At 42.8% G+C, this 19,349-nt stretch overlaps 1 protein-coding gene across 5 annotated transcripts in view; it reads left to right on the forward strand.

Moving 5' to 3' along the window:
* CDC40 (cell division cycle 40) overlaps positions 1-2,074 on the forward strand; it is a 49,111-nt gene extending 47,037 nt beyond the window's left edge. For all 5 annotated transcript variants that reach the window (XM_070733364.1, XM_070733363.1, XM_070733365.1 and 2 more), the window contains one exon: positions 791-2,074. In XM_070733364.1, coding sequence (XP_070589465.1) covers positions 791-968 — 178 coding nt within the window. In that variant the 3' untranslated portion in view covers positions 969-2,074. The remainder of the gene's footprint in view (positions 1-790) is intronic.
* The last annotated feature ends 17,275 nt before the right edge of the window (positions 2,075-19,349 follow it).

Below are 19,349 nucleotides of genomic sequence, written 5' to 3' on the forward strand. Positions count from 1 at the left end.
TGCATGGGTCAAATAGGGGTGGGAAGAGAGAGTTGAGCCTTAACGTGGCATCAGAAACAGTTAAAAATGCAAGCTTTCCATTTTTAGTTTTATTTTTGCCTAGAAACAAAATTGAGCATCACAAAACCATTGTGTATGATTTTGCATTCCACAATCCAGGGGTGGGATCTAATTTACATCACTGCCAGTTTGCTTCCTCCCGTGCCAAAAACCAAGCTTATGGGCAGAAGCAAGAAACAACCTCTGAGCGTGTGCAGAAGCCAAAAACAAGACGGTGCCACTATTAGAGCCAGTTCAGGGGCGTGGCCAATCGGTGCTCACTCGCAGTTCGATGGGGGGGGGGGGAATTCCCATTACCGGTTCTATAAACCGGTCTGAATCGGGAGCAGTCCACCCTTGCCAACAATCAAAATTACACCTGGTTTTCAGCATAAGTTTAAACCCTCCATACAGAGCTGAATAGATTGTTTTGTTGTATAAATTTTTGCCAAAACAAATCATCTGACATTAAGGATTAGGCGGCTATCATGCCTTTCTGCTCATTTGAGATGACTTCTGATTAAGTGTCCTACATTTTTGAAGCAGTTACATTGTCATGTTTTCCCATCTTAACAAATACATTGGGACATCAAAGCAGCTAAGAGTAGTAGAAAATCTACATACTTTAAAACTGTAGGAAAGGTCTTATCAGTTCTCTGTAAAAATGTATTCTAATGTTATGAATTGACTATGTTTTAAAATTATTTTGTAATGTATATTTTTCTCTTTGTTTCTTTTTCTTTTGAAACAGCTATGTGACCTCAGGTGATGCAGATGGAAAGTTAAATATCTGGGATTGGAAGACAACAAAACTCTACAGTAGATTGAAAGCCCATGACAAAGTTTGCATTGGGGCAGTGTGGCACCCACACGAAACATCCAAAGTGATCACTTGTGGGTGGGATGGTCTCATCAAACTGTGGGACTGAAGGCTGAACTATAGACATTTCTATCCCTAATCAGACAATTAATACATAATACTTCAGGATCCATATGATACAACAAATAAGGTCTGAAATAAGGACATTAATATGGCTGATTCAAGTACTTCAGTATTAGAATGTGCACCCAGCACACTGGAAAATCAGACATTTGAAATGTTGCCATATTGCAAATCACTGCACAAAATTGACTGACTTATGCTAGTCCTTCCAGCTATTAAAAGAATTAAAATGGAGAGATGTTCCTACACCTTTTTTAAAAATGAAACCAAACTCAAAGCTTCACAAGGTTCACTCAACTTTCCAAATGCACAATTTGGGGGGGAAAGGGGTTTTCATGTTACCATAATATTAATGTATTTAGAAGGTTTTTCTTAGCCTGTTGGGAAACATATCATAGTTGCTAAATACAATAGGATATTGTTTCCATGTATATTTTACAGAAATTGCTACCAGGAATTTTTTTTTTTTTGGCGTGGGTGGGGGGATTTAATAAAAGGTCTTAATCATATGGAAATATCTAAAGGTGTACATAAGTTGCAGCCCCACTCTGCTTTCTCCAGTCTTTCAGCATAGATACAGAACCCACCCAGATGCAGAACATCTGTCTGATTGTATTTAGGAACCCCTTTTTATAATCCAATCGAAAAAACTATTGTGTTTGCTGATGCATTATTTCAAATACATGCTCAGACATTTTATCTATATTGATCATTACTGTATTTTGTTTTGTTCTGTTTTGTATCGTTTAATCCTGATAGAATGTCAGGCTACGTTTTTATTCAAGGTTTTAAATTTTATAATACAGAAATTCAAATAACACAGTACAGGTGTATAAAATGTTTAAGAAACACTTTACCAAATGTTATTTTAGAAGAAACCCAGTCAGCCAATGGAATTAGTACAATGGCAGCCATTAGTGACAGATTCATGATCGTACTCCAATTAGAGTCTTGTAAATAGGCTTTTAAATGTTTATTATTATTTTTGTTTGTTTATTTTACAAAACATGTTTCTTTTGTGCTCAACTACTGTACAGATATCTCGATTCTTATTTTTACAAACTTATTTTTAATAAATGCTTTATATAAAAATGCAGATTTTAACTTAGCACACCATCTGGAGCATTGTGCATTTTAAAATGTTTATATTTGTTATAGATATAAGTGAGGCATGGATCCATTTTACCTGAACCTATGGTATTGGACGCTTATGAAAGAACAACTTTTTGTAGTGCACATCTTTGGTGTCAAAAGTAGAGTGTATGGCAGGTATATGTTGTTTCACATTAGGTGTGTGCAGTTCTGCCATTCAGTTGGCAGAATGCATCTATGTAAACGATGAACTTTTCACAACTTCTCTACACATATTCTGTGGGTGTACTTTCCCAAGCCTATGCAAGCTTCATGCTCTGGGAAATCCAGAGCATGATACCATGGTCTTTCGAGACTGAAGGATGCCAATGCACTTTCCCAAATATCATATCTCCAAATTTGTTTTGGAGAGAAAGGATTCTTTCATTGTTTCATGTTGTGTATGCATAGAAAATAGAGCAAGGGCATAAACTGGTGTGTACGAACTATGAAAGTATCCTGATCACCGCATGTGCATTTACTTTAAAGCAGTGTTTCTCAACCTGGGCCGTTTGAAGATGTGTGGATTTCAACTCCCAGAATTCCCCAGCCAGCAACACTGGCTGGGGAATTCTGGGAGTTGAAGTCCACACATCTTCAAATGGCCCAGGTTGAGAAACACTGCTTTAAAGCCACTATGTACAAATTTCTCAAATAACATCAAATAACATCAGGCCTACTACAGAACAATGGGTGTGGCAATAGAGTGGCTGGGGAAACTATTCGCTTTCTCACGAATTTCACTTTGTATTCAAAAAACACTATAAACGCTCGTGTTTTTACATATTTATAGAAATCAAGGAGTTAATGGATTGTATTTCTTGTATAATTGATGTATCATTATTCTTCTGTGCGCAAGTCAAGTTTGTATGAAAGGGAAAATATATTTAATAGTGAAAAGGGCAAAAATAGTCAAAATTAAACTTTTACTGCAATCTGGCTCACATATAAAAATTGTTCTTTAATTTGTGTCTGCTTATGCTACAAGATAGATTATTTACACCAGCTGGAAATGAAATTTATATAAGCATGCTATTTCAAATTAGTTTAGATAGACGATCAGGTGTCATCTTTAATAAAAGTTCAGTTAATTCCACCCTTCACTATAGTTGAATTAATTTCTCTTTATTGGACTCTGAGTTTCATGCTTAAATACATCTTCCCAATAGATTGAGGTTGGGTTATTATTATTATATTTTTATTATTATTTATTGGATTTGTATGCCGCCCCTCTCCGTAGACTCGGCGCAGCTAACAACAATGATAAAAACAGCATGTAACAATCCAATTAATAAAACAACTAAAAACCCTTATTATAAAACCAAACATACACACAAACATACCATGCATAACTTGTAATGGCCTAGGGGGAAGGAATATCTTAACTCCCCCATGCCTGGCGGCATAAGTGAGTCTTGAGTAGTTTACGAAAGACAGGGAGGGTGGGGGCAGTTCTAATCTCCGGGGGGAGTTGGTTCCAGAGGGCCGGGGCCGCCACAGAGAAGTCTCTTCCCCTGGGGCCTACCAAACGACATTGTTTAGTCGACAGGACCCGGAGAAGGCCAACTCTGGGACCTTATTGGTCGCTGGGATTCGTGCGGTAGCAGGCGGTTGGGTTTTTTTTTTGCTTTGTTTTTGTGGAAGCAAAATCTGATTGGGGTTTATCCCAGTTGAAGAGCAAGAGCATGTTAATAAATGGGGGTTGCAAGTGTATGTTGAGTACTAGTACCACGGGTCACTTTTTCAGAATTGCTCGATTAAGCTGACATGGAACTTGCACGCTAAAGATAGTTGGACAGGATCAAATGAGGCAAAAGATGTAAGTAGGTTAGACTCTTCATCAGCTATATTCAGAGCCTGCCCAATCAGTTTGTCAACAAGGACAGGCTTGCAGGGAAGAGCTCTCAGTTGTAACTCTGCAACATTGTACTTCTTGTACTTATTTCTTGTACTACTGCTTGTTTTATTTCCCTAGGGATATTGGAAAAATGCAGCACTTGTAACTTCTTTTTCAACCAAAAGATTTAATACTCACATTTCATGCTTCAACGCATGTGTATCTAGCGAAGTTAAGCGTTCCAGAAGAACCCCATTCTGTAGGAAAAGTCCAAAATAATACAGCACCCGTCCATTTTTATTCTTGGCTAAGCTTGGCCAGTTAGAGTTTGCTACCTCTCTCACACTTCCAGGTGTTTTTAAATTTGCACGCTATCTCAAACCAGATCATACAGGAATCATCATATTCTAAGAGTCGCTTTGTGTTTTGAGAGTCACCTCTTGTATCTTAGAAATTTTTGTCCTTGTACTTTTCCATTTGCTCCATGAGCTGAAGTTTTCCATAAGAAAATCATCCTGTTGGCCTGCTTTGACCAGGTCTATTTCACTTCTTCCTCATTTCTATCAATGCATGAATGAATGCACAGCACTAGATATAGATAGGTGCATTTTAAATATAAGTGATAAGTTACAAACCAATATGTATAATAAGCAAGTAAGAGTAAGGGATAAGAATATTTTAAACGGAATAGTGACTAACCTAAACGTTGCTAAATCATCATTTCAGCAGAATTCACCACGTTAAATAAAGGTGTTAGAAGCTCAAGTTCATGACATCTAGTATTTCACAAGTCCCCAAGAAGCAGGTGATCACATCATTCTCCATAGTGAATGGAGCTACCATCCATAAATGGGATGACACTGTCACTTTAGCCAATGAGGACTGAGTCTTATCAAATTGATGTATGAGCCAAGGTGGCACAGCAGGTAGAGTGAGGTACTGCAGGCCACTAAAGCTGACTGCTAGATCTGCAGGTCAGTGGTTCAAATCTCATCACTGGCTCAAGGTTGACTCAGCCTTCCATCCTTCTGAAGTGGGTAAAATGAGGACTAGGATTGTGGGGGGGCAATATGCTGGCTCTGTTTAAAAGTGCTATTGCTAACACGTTGTAAGCCGCCCTGAGTCTAAGGAGAAGGGCAGCATAAAAAATCAGATAAATATCTTCATTTCCAATTCCCCCTCTTGATTCAGTTCTCAGTCAGAATGGGACATGTGTCTTAACTCCCATCTGTCTTTTGAATTCAGCAATTGTGACTTTTTCTCATTCCTCAGCTGCCTGGTATTTCATCTGCAGGCCCAGGGTTCAGCACGGCACAGGGCTTCGGCTCTAACCATTAGCTGGGCTTTCAGCCAAAGGCCACCTCCTTTTTAAGAGAGATTCTGGGCATTGGTCTCAAGAGCTTTGCTCTGTTTGTCATTCCGGCTGTTGTAAAGCATTGTGGTCTGGCCATGGAGACTGGCTCTGACAGTGCTTTACAGCTGATTAGTGCTTGCTCAGGAGCTTCTTGAGTGACCAACAGCCGGGGAGTCTCTCGCTCCATACTGCTCAGCTATACAAGCTTCCGTCGTCTCTGGCATAGGTGCACCCTGCCCCAATGCAGTTTCTTCCCGACTCAGCACCGGAGACAGTGGTAGCCATTTTGAATTGTGTCTCTCTCCGAGGCAGCAGCCATTTTGTTTTTGATTCAGCCACATTACAAGGTGGTGGTCATTTTGACCCCCTCAGCATCACTGGAGGATGCAACCATTTTGCCTGGCTTAGGAACAGCAGCCATTCAGAGAATTTATATCTTAGCGATGATGGTGAACAGGGACCATATGATGTAATAAATTGATCCAGTCAGAGCAGGGAAGGCCTGCCGTCTTTGGTACTACCAGTGCGCCCTCCCATGCCGTCGTGGGTGCACACATTCTGGCAGGCGGGCACCTAGACGCTCAAGATTTTGCTTCTGTGCATGCACAGCAAGCGAAATCTCCTGTGAAGACGCACAAGCAAGATTTCGGCAATTTTCGCCAATATTTTTGCTTCCCCACCTGCGCAGAAGCAAAAAATCGTCGAAAGTCACCGAACTCTCACTGACACAAGTGTCTTCATACAGGATTTTACTTGCTGTGCATACACAGAAGCGAAACCTCACACAGGCGCGCATGCCCGCATCGGGAGTGTGCAACTGCACATGCATCTTCAAAATCACTACCGGAATGGCACACCTTACCATTCCGGTAGCAGTCCTTCACTAGGTCAGAGGTAGGATTTGGGTGAACCAGTAGTGACCTGCAGGTGGGTCTGCCCTGGCACTGTGCCATCCTAATTAGACACGTTTTCTAAGGCCTGCAGATGCGAGTAAAGCGCATGCTTAGAAGGCGTGCATTAGCTTGCGCACACACGCTCACTGGCGCTGGGCGAACCGGTAGGTAAATTATGTGAAGCCCACCTCCAGATCAGGTGCAGACTGAGCCTGTAATAGAATGTGAGAATGATCTGGAGGTGGGAGAAACTACCTAGGGAAGAGAGCAATCATGGGCTTCCCCAAATATGCCCATGTCACACCAACACTCCGCAGTCTGCATTGGTTGCCGATCAGTTTCCAGTCACAATTCAAAGTTTTGGTTATGACCTATAAAGCCCTTCATGGCACCGGACCAGATTATCTCCGGGACCGCCTTCTGCTGCACGAATCCCAGCGACCAGTTAGGTCCCACAGAGTTGGCCTTCTCCGGGTCCCGTTGACTAAACAATGTCATTTGGCGGGACCCAGGGGAAGAGCCTTCTCTGTGGCGGCCCCGGCCCTCTGGAACCAACTCCCCCCAGAGATTAGAATTGCCCCCACCCTCCTCGCCTTTCGTAAGCTCCTTAAAACCCACCTCTGCCGTCAGGCATGGGGGAACTGAGATATTCTTTCCCTCTAGGCCTCTACAATTTATGCATGCTATGTTTGGTTTTATAAATAAGGGTTTTTTAGTTGTTTTAGTATTGGATTGTTACATGCTGTTTTTATCACTGTTGTTAGCCGCCCCGAGTCCATGGAAAGGGGCGGCATACAAATCCAATAAATAAATAAATAAATCAAATAAAGGGGAAGGAGTCTACAACTGAGTAATGAGCAGAGAAAAAAAACATTTAGAAAGGAATTGCCCTAACTTATCAGGTGGTGAAAAGAGACAGCATGTAACGTATTTTTTGAACCCTGAAATAAGTGCTTGACCTTATTGCCATGCACTCCAAAGCCCGATTGGGCTTATTAGCAGGAGATGTCTTATTTTGGTGAAAACAGGGTACTTTCAGACCTGCCAGATTCTACCCTTAAAGTACTCTTAATGTAACCTTATACAGTGATCCCTCGATTTTCGCGATCTCAATCTTCGTGAAACGCTATATCGCAATTTTTCCACCCGATGACGTCACTCCTTTCCTTTCTCATCTTTCTTTCTCTCTCTCTTTCTCTATCTTGCTTCTTCCTCTCTCACACTCTCTTCCTCCCTCTCTCATCTCTTTCTTTCCTTCTCTCTCTTTCTCTATCTCTCCCCCTCTTGCTCTCGAGCGGCAAGCGAGCAGCCGGGCGGGCGGGTGAACGGGCAAGCGGCAAGCGAGCGGCTGGGTGGGCGGGTGACAGGCAAGTGGCAAGCGAGCAGCCGGGCGGGCGGGTGAATGAGCAAGCGGCAAGCGAGCAGCCGGGCGGGCGGGTAAACGGGCAAGCGGCAAGCGAGCGGCCGGGCGGGTGGGTGACGGGCAAGCGGCAAGCGATCTTGGGGTTTCCCCTTTGCCTGGGCGGCGGGAAGACCCAGGGAAGGTTCCTTCGGCCGCCCAGCAGCTGATCTGCTCCGCAGCGCGGCAGCAGCGAGGAGCCGAAGATGGGGTTTCCCCTTTGCCTGGGCAATGGGGAAACCCCATCTTCGGCTCCTCGCTGCTGCCGCGCTGCGGAGCAGATCAGCTGCTGGGCGGCCGAAGGAACCTTCCCTGGGTGCCGCCCGCCGCCCACGCAAACTCCACCATCTGCGCATGTGCGGCCATGAAAAAAAGGGTGCGCATGCGCAGATGGTGTTTTTACTTCCGCAACCCTACATCGTGAAAAATCGATTATCGCGAGGGGTCTTGGAACGGAACCCTCGCGATACTCGAGGGATCACTGTAGTACCTAAAGTTCATCTTGTGTTTTCTACTTGAGAGGCTGATAGAACGAGAATAACATTCATAGGTAAAGAAAATAAACAAGTTTTTTTAAAAGGAGCAGACAGACAATGCTAAATTGTTTTTTTATCTATTCTGTTCTATGTTTTACATCAATATTTTCTATCAGTGTGTCTCTCAAATTATCAAAAAGAACATAAAGGGGCATATTTCACACTTTCATTATGTCTCGTGCTTTGTATTTGCCCACTGCAGAATGAACTAATTTCCAACTGGAGATTTTCATTTTCAAACACATCTGTGGGGTTGTTGGTTTTTTTAAAGTGAGAAAAGCCTGAAGTCCTTCTGTTTGTTCTTCAAGGACATTACTACCATCCCCACCTCACAATATGATCATTGACACAAACGTGAAAGAGGATCACAAAGAAATGTTGTATTATCTATTTTATACTATGCCCCAGAATCAGATTTCCAAAATTCTTCACTGCAGTTTACTTACCTGCTTTGAAACTGCCAAGCCAAAATATTTTTTAAAAGTAATTAAAATGAATAACAATGTGTCCCAAAAAAGATGTTGTTTTTTTTAAAACTGACCGAACAAATGTAGTTGTACACATCAGATGTCATGGTTGACTAAATGGACCATAAGAACAACAACTCGGCAGGGGAATTAGCCATGCGTTTTTAAGAATGTCCACATCAGCATATTTAGAATGAACAAAGTCCTTGATGGTAGGAAGTGTGAATTCTCAGCAAAAAGCTGCAGGGGAATAACAATGAAATGGTGCTTTAGGATAGTGACTTTGATAATTCAATGGATGAATCAGCTATGTTAAATGAACTGCTCCATTTAGCTATATTTTTATCCTGAAACTGTTGTGGTTAGCTCTGGCCCAGCTCCTGCCCCAAGGACTGTGGATGAGGGGGAGACATCCACATGCTGCAGGCGTGTTCCCCCCCCCCCCGTGGAATCTGATGATGAAGGCTCCTCTGACCAAGAAGACATGAGTGACAGGGAGGAGGAGAGTGTGGCAGACAGCTCAGAAGGAGATCAATTATCTAGCTCCTCCTTGGATTCAGAACAAGAGTTAATGATACAGCCACGCATGCGGAGAGCGATGCATAGGCAACAACAACTGAGAGATTATTATCAAAGAAAATGAGGCCACCTGTGGTTGGGTGGGTCTGTGGTAATTAGTGAGGGTGCTATAAATAGCAGCCTGTGGGTTTGGCCATTGTGGAGGATTATCTGATCGTTGTGTTTCGTGACTGCTTACTGACTTTGACCTTTTGTGTGCTGATTTCCCCCCGCTTTGAAACTAAACCAGAGCAAAGTGTGTTTCACTTTGTGAAAGAAGAAGGACTGTGAATTGCCTCACTGCTGCAAGCTAAGTATCACAGAACTGATAAGGGACTTGTACCAATTACCAGTTTGTTTGGAGACAAGTGCTCTTTGCTATACCAAAAGAGGGCTTAGGTTAAGTGAATTTTCATTATAAAGAACATTGGTTTGAATTTTCAAACGTGTGTGTGTCTGAAATTTGTACCTGTGAATTTTTGGGAGGAGTCTACCAGAGAGCCCGACAGAACAGAAACCATGCAAAGATTTTTTTTTTTTTAAAAAGACTAATATATGATTTTAGAGAGCTTTGACAAGTAATACCATACTAAAACAGTACCGTTAGGCAGCTGCAAGGCATTCATCTGTTCTAAGAAAGAAATACAAACCAGGCTTGCAAAGAAGTCAAGGGACTGGATGTCTGTTGAAATGAATTACTGTGAGATAATTGCTGCAGATACCAGCATTGGACAAGCATCCATCAGAAATTTTCTGGCTACATTTTGCTGGGGGAGGTGGGGGGGGGTTATAGCCATTTTCTTACAAAGAGCACAACGCAGCATTTAGATATCTCATTTGCATTCATGCTGGACATGACAGTCTTCACATATTTCCACAGCTGTCAATTTATCCCTGCCAAAGGGGAAGCAAAAAGCTCATCTTGGATGTTAAAGAAAGCATGCGTTGTGTAGATGGCATGGCTCTGTATACACCGTCACAACCCTGCTCTATATACGTAAGGTTGCCTGTGTGAAAGAGGGAATGTGTATAGATTAGTGCAGGGGTCGGCAAAGTTGGCTCTTCTATGACTTGTGGACTTCAACTCCCAGAATTCCTGAGACAATAATGCTAGTTCAAGGATTCTGGGAGTTGGAGTCCACATGTTGATATTCATATTGACAAAATTGAACGGGTCCAAAGACGGGCTACAAAAATGGTGGAAGGTCTTAAGTATAAAACGTATCAGGAAAGACTTAATGAACTCAATCTGTATAGTCTGGAGGACAGAAGGAAAAGGGGGGACATGATTGAAACATTTAAATATGTTAAAAGGGTTAAATAAGGCTCAGGAGGGAAGTGTTTTCAATAGGAAAATGAACACAAGAACAACGGGGCACAATCTGAGATTAGTTGGGAGAAAGATTAGAAGTAATGTGAGAAAATATTATTTTACTGAAAGAGTAGTAGGTGCTTGGAAGTAGGAATAAAAACAAGCCTGCAGAGACTTGGAAAAAAACTTCTTCAGAAGGGGTAGGAAGCTGGGAAGTTCGTTAACACCTCATTAGGGCTGGAGGGGGAAAGCTTCGAAAAAACTACATTCAGAGTACAAGACGCCCCCAAATTTTCAGCCCCTTTTTTACGGAGGAAAAAGATGCGTCTTTCTTATACTCCAAAAAAATATGGTATGTCTTTCTCAGTCCAAATTGGGTTGCCTTATATAGCAAAGCTTGTACAGTAAACACAAATAAAGCAGAAAATAGAAAAAGAGATAAAGAGATAAAGAGAAAAAACTATTGGGGAAAAAAAATACAATCAAACTCAACTGTACAACTACAACGACATTGATTTAGATTACTTTAGATTTTTTAAAAATACTTGTTTTAAGCAGTGAATTAATCTCTGACCCTATGGAATCATTGTCCTATCTTTCCTTTGCATGGATCAATAGCCACTTCAAAGGCTAGCTATCTGGGACACAGGTGTCTCTCTAGGAACAGATAATGATCTTGTTGGTAACACTGTAGTCTAATCCAGTGTTTCCCAACCTTGGCAACTTGAAGATATTTGGACTTCAACTCCCAGAATTCCCCAGCCAGCGAATGCTGGCTGGGGAATTCTAGGAGTTGAAGTCCAGATATCTTCAAGTTGCCAAGGTTGGGAAACACTGGTCTAACCAACATAGTAAGTTCACGTTTCTTTATAGAAGAAATCCACATTTTTTGAATATAATGTTGATATAACACATCAACATATTTCACATAACCCTTCATCTTTATTTAAAAGAAATGATTGGATGAAGCAAACATGAAATGTTTGCCCACAGGCCTCAGTTCACCAAAGCCAGTGGCTTGGAGAGCAGCAGGAGGATGAGTACAGAAGGCTCTAACATCAGGATAACGATTTGCAGTTTGTGTAAAACCTAAAATTACGACTAGAATTCCAAGATAAATGTTACAGATTTAGCTCACTGGAACTAAACATCTGCACTCTGATGCCAACAGCTGCTAGTTGGTATGGCAGATTCAAAAGAAGCAAGATTATCAGAACTTTTGCAAAGTGCTTACAACGAGTTTGTAATGCATGTGGATGAAGAAGATGCCCTTGAATCATTTTTGTAGCCGCTGTGTTTGTGCAGTGACACTACCCAGCAGGTTGAACTGTTTCCATGACAAGCAAAAGGGAAGGATAAATTATGCAAAGCAATCGCAGTGGAGCTGTGTGACATTTATTCATTTTGCACAAAGTGTCGGCACCCATGGCATTAGTCACATTCATAAAATTAAGCAAAGGGGAGGTTCAGTCTATCTCTTGTGGGGGAACACCCTCGTCCTATCTCTCAGGAGCCAGCTGGGATATCCCTCAACATAACGGGGGGGGGGGGCCTGTCCACAGGCAATGCCTTTTCTGGAGGTGAGAGGTAGCGTCAACAAGCTTTCAAAATGGACAAGGGGCAGACCCAGAGGGCAGAACGTTATTTCAAGAAAGCTTTTGAGGGCCATGCATTTATCTTAGAAGCTCCATTTAAAAATAACAAGATGGAGCAAGCTTGTAGGAATACCGTTCGTGCTATACACACCAGCAAGTCTCAATTCCCTTCCATTAAAAGTGGGTGGGAGCGAAATTCTTCAAGGAGATAATTCCATAATGTGAGCCGATGAACTAAAGGCTTAAAGATGAAAAAGTCAGAATATCCATTAATAAGGGTGTGAAGATTGTAGCCTGGAGGCCACACACAACTAACCTGTAGCTCTTTGTGGTCTGAAGCCCAAACAAGGGAAGCCCAAAAGTGGTGGAGTTGGGTGTTTTCTTTAATTCTGCATTTTTTATTAGAATATGCGGCAGTTGTCAGGATTTAGGGCACTTATTTCACTCCTTAAAACTCTCACATCCCCCCCCCCTTTTTAAGATCAAGTACTGTTAAATAGGTGCTGTCATCTGCGGTAGTAAAAGGATTTAATGTGTGTTCCCACTGCTGCCAACAGAATTTAGAAAATGTGGTGGGGAGAGAGAGAAAGGCTTTCCAAATGAAACAGATTGCTCTAGCTCAGTATTTTTCAAACTTGGCAACTTTAACAAGCGTGGACTTCAACTCCTAGAATTGCCCAGCCAGCCACATTAAATTTGCCAAGTTTGAGAAACACTGCTCTAGCTGAAAAGAACTGAGCATGGCTAGTCTAGCAAACAGAAGGATCAGAGGAGACATGATAGCGGTGTTCCAATATTTGAGGGGCTGCCACAGGGAGGAGGAGGTCAGGCTGTTTTCTATGGCACCAGAAGGCCAGACAAGGAATAATGGATGAAAGCTGACCAAAGAGAGATTCAACCTAGAAATAAGGAGGAACTTTCTGACGGTGAGAGCGATCACCCAGTGGAACAGTTTGCCTGCAGAGGTTGTGAAGGCTCCAACACTTGAGACTTTCAAAGGGAGACTGGACCCCCATTTGTCCGAAATGGTGAAGGGACTCCTGCCTGAGAGTAGGGTTGGACTAGATGACCTTCCAACTCAAATAAATAAATAAATAAATAAATAAATGAATAAATAAATAAATGGACGAACGAACAAACAAACAAACAAACAAACAAACAAACAAACTGATGAGAGACAAGCCTCAAGAAAATGCTAAGCCAGTCTGAAGCCAAACATCCAGTTTTTGAATTATGGGCTTGAGATGACCCTTAACCTTGATTTCCATCAATTGGTTAACTACCCTTGTAAGTTACACAGGTCTACAAAAAAATTTTTTTTTGTATTCATCGCAGTTGACTTTGTACTTTTCTGAATCATTTTTTTGTTCTGATTTTAAAAATGTACAGTGGTACCTCTACTTAAGAACTTAATTTGTTCCGTGACCAGGTTCTTAAGTAGAAAGGTTTATAAGTAGAAGCAATTTTCCCCATAGGAATCAATATAAAAGCAAATAATAATAATAATAATAATAATAATAATAATAATAATTATTATTATTATTATTATTATTATTATTATTATTATTTATTAGATTTGTATGCTGCCCCTCTCCGCAGACTCGGGGCATCCGATTCCAAAAACATGCTTAGTTTTGCTCTACCACAGAAAGTTTCTGATATAGAAGCGTTTTTGTCATTATGTTATTTCTACAAAGAATGTGTGCAAACCCATTAGGAAAGAAAGAAAAGCTCGGAATTTGGGTGGGAGGAGGAGAAGGAAGAAGAGGAGGAGGACAGTCACTGCTAAAGGAAGAAGGTGAGGTGAGGGGAATAAAAAAAAATTCCAAAACTTTAAGGCTTAAAAAAAAAAGAGGGAATCTGAGGTGTCGAGGAGGAGCATGCGCCTCCCATACACCCGGCACAACACTGCCCCCCATACACTGCGCCAGAGAGAGAAACCCAGGGGGAATGGCAGGAAATTGGCCGGGCCTTCGTGCCGTTCTCAAATGTCCTGGGAAATTTTTCCGGGCTCGGGTGCTTAAGTAGGAAATGATTCTGAAGGAGAGACAAAAAAATCTTGAACACCCGGTTCTTATCTAGAAAAGTTCTTAAGTAGAGGTGTTCCTAGGTAGAGATACCACTGTATATAGTTTTTCTGTAGCAGGTATAGTTTCCATGGAGCAACATCATTATTGTAAGGTATAGGAAATATACTAGCAACATTAAGAAAACAGTAATTACTACAATGTAGAAACAACATAATGACAAAAACGCTTCTATATCAGAAACTTTATGTGGTAGAGCAAAACTAAGCATGTTTTTGGAATCGGCACGTCAAACTCCATAAAACAGACATATTACCTTTGCTGATGTTTTTTTTGTGTATGTTGACTAGTGTTATTGGAGGGGAAATAAGTTCTAGAGATTGGAAGATTAATTCTCCACTTTAAAAACACGACCAAAAGTGCAACATTCCATAAAAGAACATCTCCCAATTTGTGAGCTCTGTCTGTGGGGACATTCTTGTGATACACAAGGAGGGAAGAGCAGATTGCAACAGTGAAATGAGAGGCATCTCAACTCACGGAAGGAATTGGGTCATGGAAAGGATGTCAGAAAGGACTTTCTTTAGTTCCTTGGAAATTTAAGACAGGAGGTTGAAGTGGGGATGGGGGGAGAGAGAGAGAGATGCTTTCAGACTTGCAAGATTCTGTTAGTCAACTTTACAATAAAGGTAGCATTCATGGTTTGGGTTTCTTATTTGCCCTACCTCAAAGGGTTGACAGTTTGTGATGGTCTGTAGAAACCAACAGACAAGGTCTCTGTCCTGCAGATAATCAGGCTACTGTATATGCACATCTGCAATCCTGGCTCACTGCCTTCGAATGTTTAGGAAAAAAGAGCAGGCTGCTTTCAAAATGCCATTCGTACAACAAATTTCATGGAGTTCATTTTGATTTATGCTGAGACAAACCTGACCGGAAAACTAGAATAATAATGGCTCCAAACTTCACCTGCAAACCATGTGCTACAAATAAGCTTTTTGGAAGGGGAAAAAAACAACCTTCAGAGAATGGAAGATTTCAAAAGCCTAGTTGCAAAATGGGGAAGTTGTGGGTAGACAAAATAGCTACATGGACTGCATAGTTTCCAAGCCGATACTTTCCCATCTATATGTTAGAAAAGTCAAAACGTTTCACAACCTCTCTCTTGTTTTTCTTCCCTCACACAAATCTCTCACTGCACAGCTGCCCATAAAAATGCAGAAGTGATCCAAAAACACCACCATCAATTTAATATCCGCCCAGTCTTTTCTATATACAGTGGTACCTCATGATACGAACGCCCTGCCATACGAACAACCCAAGATACTAACCCGGGGTTCAGAAATTTTTTACCTCTTCTTACGAACGTTTTCCGTCTTACGAACCCACCGCCGCCGCTGCCGCCGCCGAGAAACCCCGCCACCTGGCTGTCGCTTTTTGAAACAGCCGGGGGGCTTCTCAGCATCCTCCTGAACCTGAACGCCAAACCCGAACTTCCGGGTTCGGCATTTGGGAGGCCGCCGAGAAGCCCCCCGGCTGTTTCAAAAGGTGACAGCCGAGCGGCGGGGCTTCTCGGCGGCCACCCGAACCCAAACTTTTGCCGAACTTCCAGGTTCAGCATTGGGAGAATGCTGAGAAGCGCCCGGCTGTTTCAAAAGGTGACAGCCGAGCGGCGGCGTTTTTTTGCGGGTTTTTCCCCCCTGCATGGATTAATTCATTTTACATTGTTTCCTATGGGAAACAATGTTTCGTCTTACAAACTTTTTGCCTTACGAACCTCCCCCGGGAACCAATTAGGTTCATAAGATGAGGTATTACTGTATTCTTTTTTAAGGGGTTGCTTTCAGGGTCAGTAAAAGGGGGAGCAACTAGTTCATTGTGGGAGCACCAAAATGGGATAACCAATCTAGTTAGCTAAATCCCAGGCTTTTAAAATTTAATTTAAAACAGAACCTGTCACATGGAGTTAATTAATTCAACTCATGGATTGAAACACCAAGCCTCATAAGTCGGGTTTCAGATTTCAATTTCCAAAATTCTCTGGAATTTCCAGAATTCCAAGAGTTGAAGCCTGCATCTCTGAAACAATCCTATATCAGGGAATGCTGAACTTAATTGCTAGATTTGCACCAGAATGAAGAGATGAGACATAGGAACAGTTCAGCACTTTTATTGTTTAATTCAGACTGCCGGGAGGCTGCAGGGAAGCCCTATATAGGGTTTCCCTGAAACCTGCTGGCCACTATTTCATTTCTCCCACTGCTAGACTAGCCAATCAGCGACGGCTATTCAAATTTGTACTCTGTACATCAGTAGGCAACACAATAAATTTAGTTTTCAAACCCCAAGGATTTCCTGGGTTATACAGTAATACCTCATGATACGAACTTAATTGGTGCAAGGAGGAGGTTCGTAAGATGAAAGGTTCGTAAGATGAAACATTGTTTCCCATAGGAAACAATGTAAAGTCAATTAATCCGTGCAACCAAACCCCCCCCCCCCCGCAAACAAATGGCTTGCGGCGACTGCTGGGAAGCCGCACGGCTGTTTTAAAAGGTGACAGCCGGCATGGGGGGCTTCCCAGCACCCCCCCCGAACCCGGGTTCGGGGCTTGGGGGGAGCTGGCAAGCCCCCCAGGCTGGCTGCGACCTTTTAAAACAGCCGCGCCGCTTCGCAGCTGTCTCCCGAAGCCGAACGCGGAAGTTCGGCTTTAGCGTTCGGCTTCAGGAGACAGCTGCGAAGTGGCGCGGGTGTTTTAAAAGGTCGCAGCTGGCCTGGGGGACTTGCCAGCACCCCCTGAACCCCGAACCCGGGTTCGGGGGGTGCTGGGAAGCCCCGCCGCCCGGCTGTCACCTTTTAAAACAGCCGCGCGGCTTCCCAGCAGTCTCCGAATGCCGGTTCGTAACTCGAAAAAAGTTCGTAAGAAGAGGCAAAATTTTTCTGAACCCCGGGTTCGTATCACGAGTTGTTCGTAAGACGAGGGGTTCGTACCTTGAGGTACCACTGTACACATTTCTGTCTCCTCCTTTGATTTAAGGCTGTGGCATCATAGCTTTGATACCTTTCCAAGTCTACCTAAGCAAATGCAACAATCAAGTCAACATCTGAGGTCATGAAGATATGCTCAGCAGGCATTAAGTGAATGATGTACAGCATCCGCAGAACTGATCGTGAGGGTGGCTCACCTATTATGACTAACCTCTTCAAGATGGATGGAGCTGCCCAAAGGAAGAAAAAGAGTCTGCTAGGATGATGCGGCAACTCACTATTGTAAACCTCAGTTAGAAGAAGTACAGTGGTACCTCGACATACGAGTTTAATTCATTCCAGACCCGAGCTTGTAAGTCGATCAACTCGCATCTCGAACGAATGCCTTTAGACTTTGTTTTTTGCGCCGAGATAACTGGAAGCAAGAAGATTCTTGTGCCACCTAGTGGAAGCTCGGCTCATATCCCAAATTTGAGCTTGGGTGTCGAACAGAAATTTCGCTCGTGTCGCGGCTCGTAACTTGGAATACTTGCATGTGGAGCAGCTCGCATCTAGAGGTACTACTGTACAGGAATCTTCAACCACCACCTACACCAGAGGCCTTCAAACTTGGCAACTTTAAGACATGGAATTTAACTCCTTGGCTGGAGAAATCTGGGAGTTGCTTCCAACTCTGTTACTGTTAACTAAGCTTACCAGCAGGGTACTCAATCCTCAGTATCTGAAATATATTGTAGACATTGTTGGTGCAATTGACCCAGGGGAGACAGGTGGGGAAAAAAATGTCACATTCTGCTTCCTACATCATCTATTTTTCTAGCGCTGCATGTCAGTTTTTTATGCACTGGTGTCAAGAACGGGAGATTAGCACAAAATCAACATAAAATTATGTTTCCCTACAGCCAGATAATTGGCAGGATCTGCCCTTTGCTTCACCCTGTGCTCACTTGCTACAAACACGAGGGAGAAATATCACAGCTAACTCACATCGGAGCCTTGAAATTGGCAGCAGCAATCACCCAGATACAATTTTCTTCATGTAAAAATAATAATAAATGTTCCCCTTAGTTCATTCACAGACGGGAAGACAGAAGCGAAGCTTGTCACCTGGGCTTATAGGTAGACAAATATGCATTTAATATCAGCTGCGGTGAGGTTAATGAGATTTCTTGGATCTGTCTGATGGTGGGCCTGTGAGTCATTTAAAGCTCCCCACAGAGACCAATCTGTTGTGAGAAAGTACCTGAAAGAAGCCATTTGTCACTGTTATTCCAGTACTTACGCAACAGTGTGATAAAACTACCATGAAGCGGGGGGGGGGGGGGGGAACCAAAACAAATTGCAACTGATCACACTCCTTTCTGTTTCCTTGTATCTCTGCATGTACAAAAGGTGATCTCTCCAGCCCTGCAGGTTAAAGAAATTTGGATATTTGAGTTAGATTTAGAAATTCAGCAATATCTTTTTTTCTCTTATCTTTCCTGGGATAGGGAGAGAGAGGAGAAGAGGAGGTAACCTTTCCCCAATCCCAACCTTGTTCTATAATAAAACAACTACTTAGTATGTTCATGTATTCGATTCCTACCCATAATAGTCTAGGTATTCGGCAGCTTATAAAATGCCCAGAGTATACATTAAAGCATCCATATTATCACAATCAAAAGAAATAAATGCAACATAATACATCAAAACAACCACAGCAATAATCAACAAAAATGAAAGTAGAATTTCTGCTGGGCACTTAAAGAAAAGGTCTTCAAACTTGGCAACTTTAAGACTTGTGGACGTCAACTGCCAGAAGGGACCGTTGGCCGCCTCAAAAGGCTGGCAGCGTTTGCGGTGGCGCTGGAAAGCGCAAAGAGTCCGGCAGCTTCTGCCGTTTTGGGGGGATGTTGTTGTGAGAAGGCACACGTGTGTGATATGCGCCTCCCCCCCTTGTTTGGGGGGGCTCCAGCATGTGCCATGCTCGTTGTGGGGCATGACAGCTTCCAGGAGGCGAGCGAGCAGCATCCCCCCCTATAAAGGGGGTGGGGCACCGTTCGCCTCCTCCTTTTTGCCCTGGCTGCCGGCCTGTCTTGCAGGCATCCACCCACCCTACCTTTGTCGCAGTGTGACTGGTGGTCGCCTATATGGGGCCGAGTGGGAATTTTTGGCGGCCGGAGTGAATTTAGTTTCGGCCGTTTTTTTGCCTACTCCACACTGGCACAGAGGGGGTGTCTTGTACTTTATCTTGTTCATTTGGTAACGGGGAGGCGGTAAAGGGTGAAAAA

Source organism: Erythrolamprus reginae, chromosome 1 (genome assembly GCF_031021105.1).
Source record: "Erythrolamprus reginae isolate rEryReg1 chromosome 1, rEryReg1.hap1, whole genome shotgun sequence".
Taxonomy (NCBI): domain Eukaryota; kingdom Metazoa; phylum Chordata; class Lepidosauria; order Squamata; family Dipsadidae; genus Erythrolamprus; species Erythrolamprus reginae.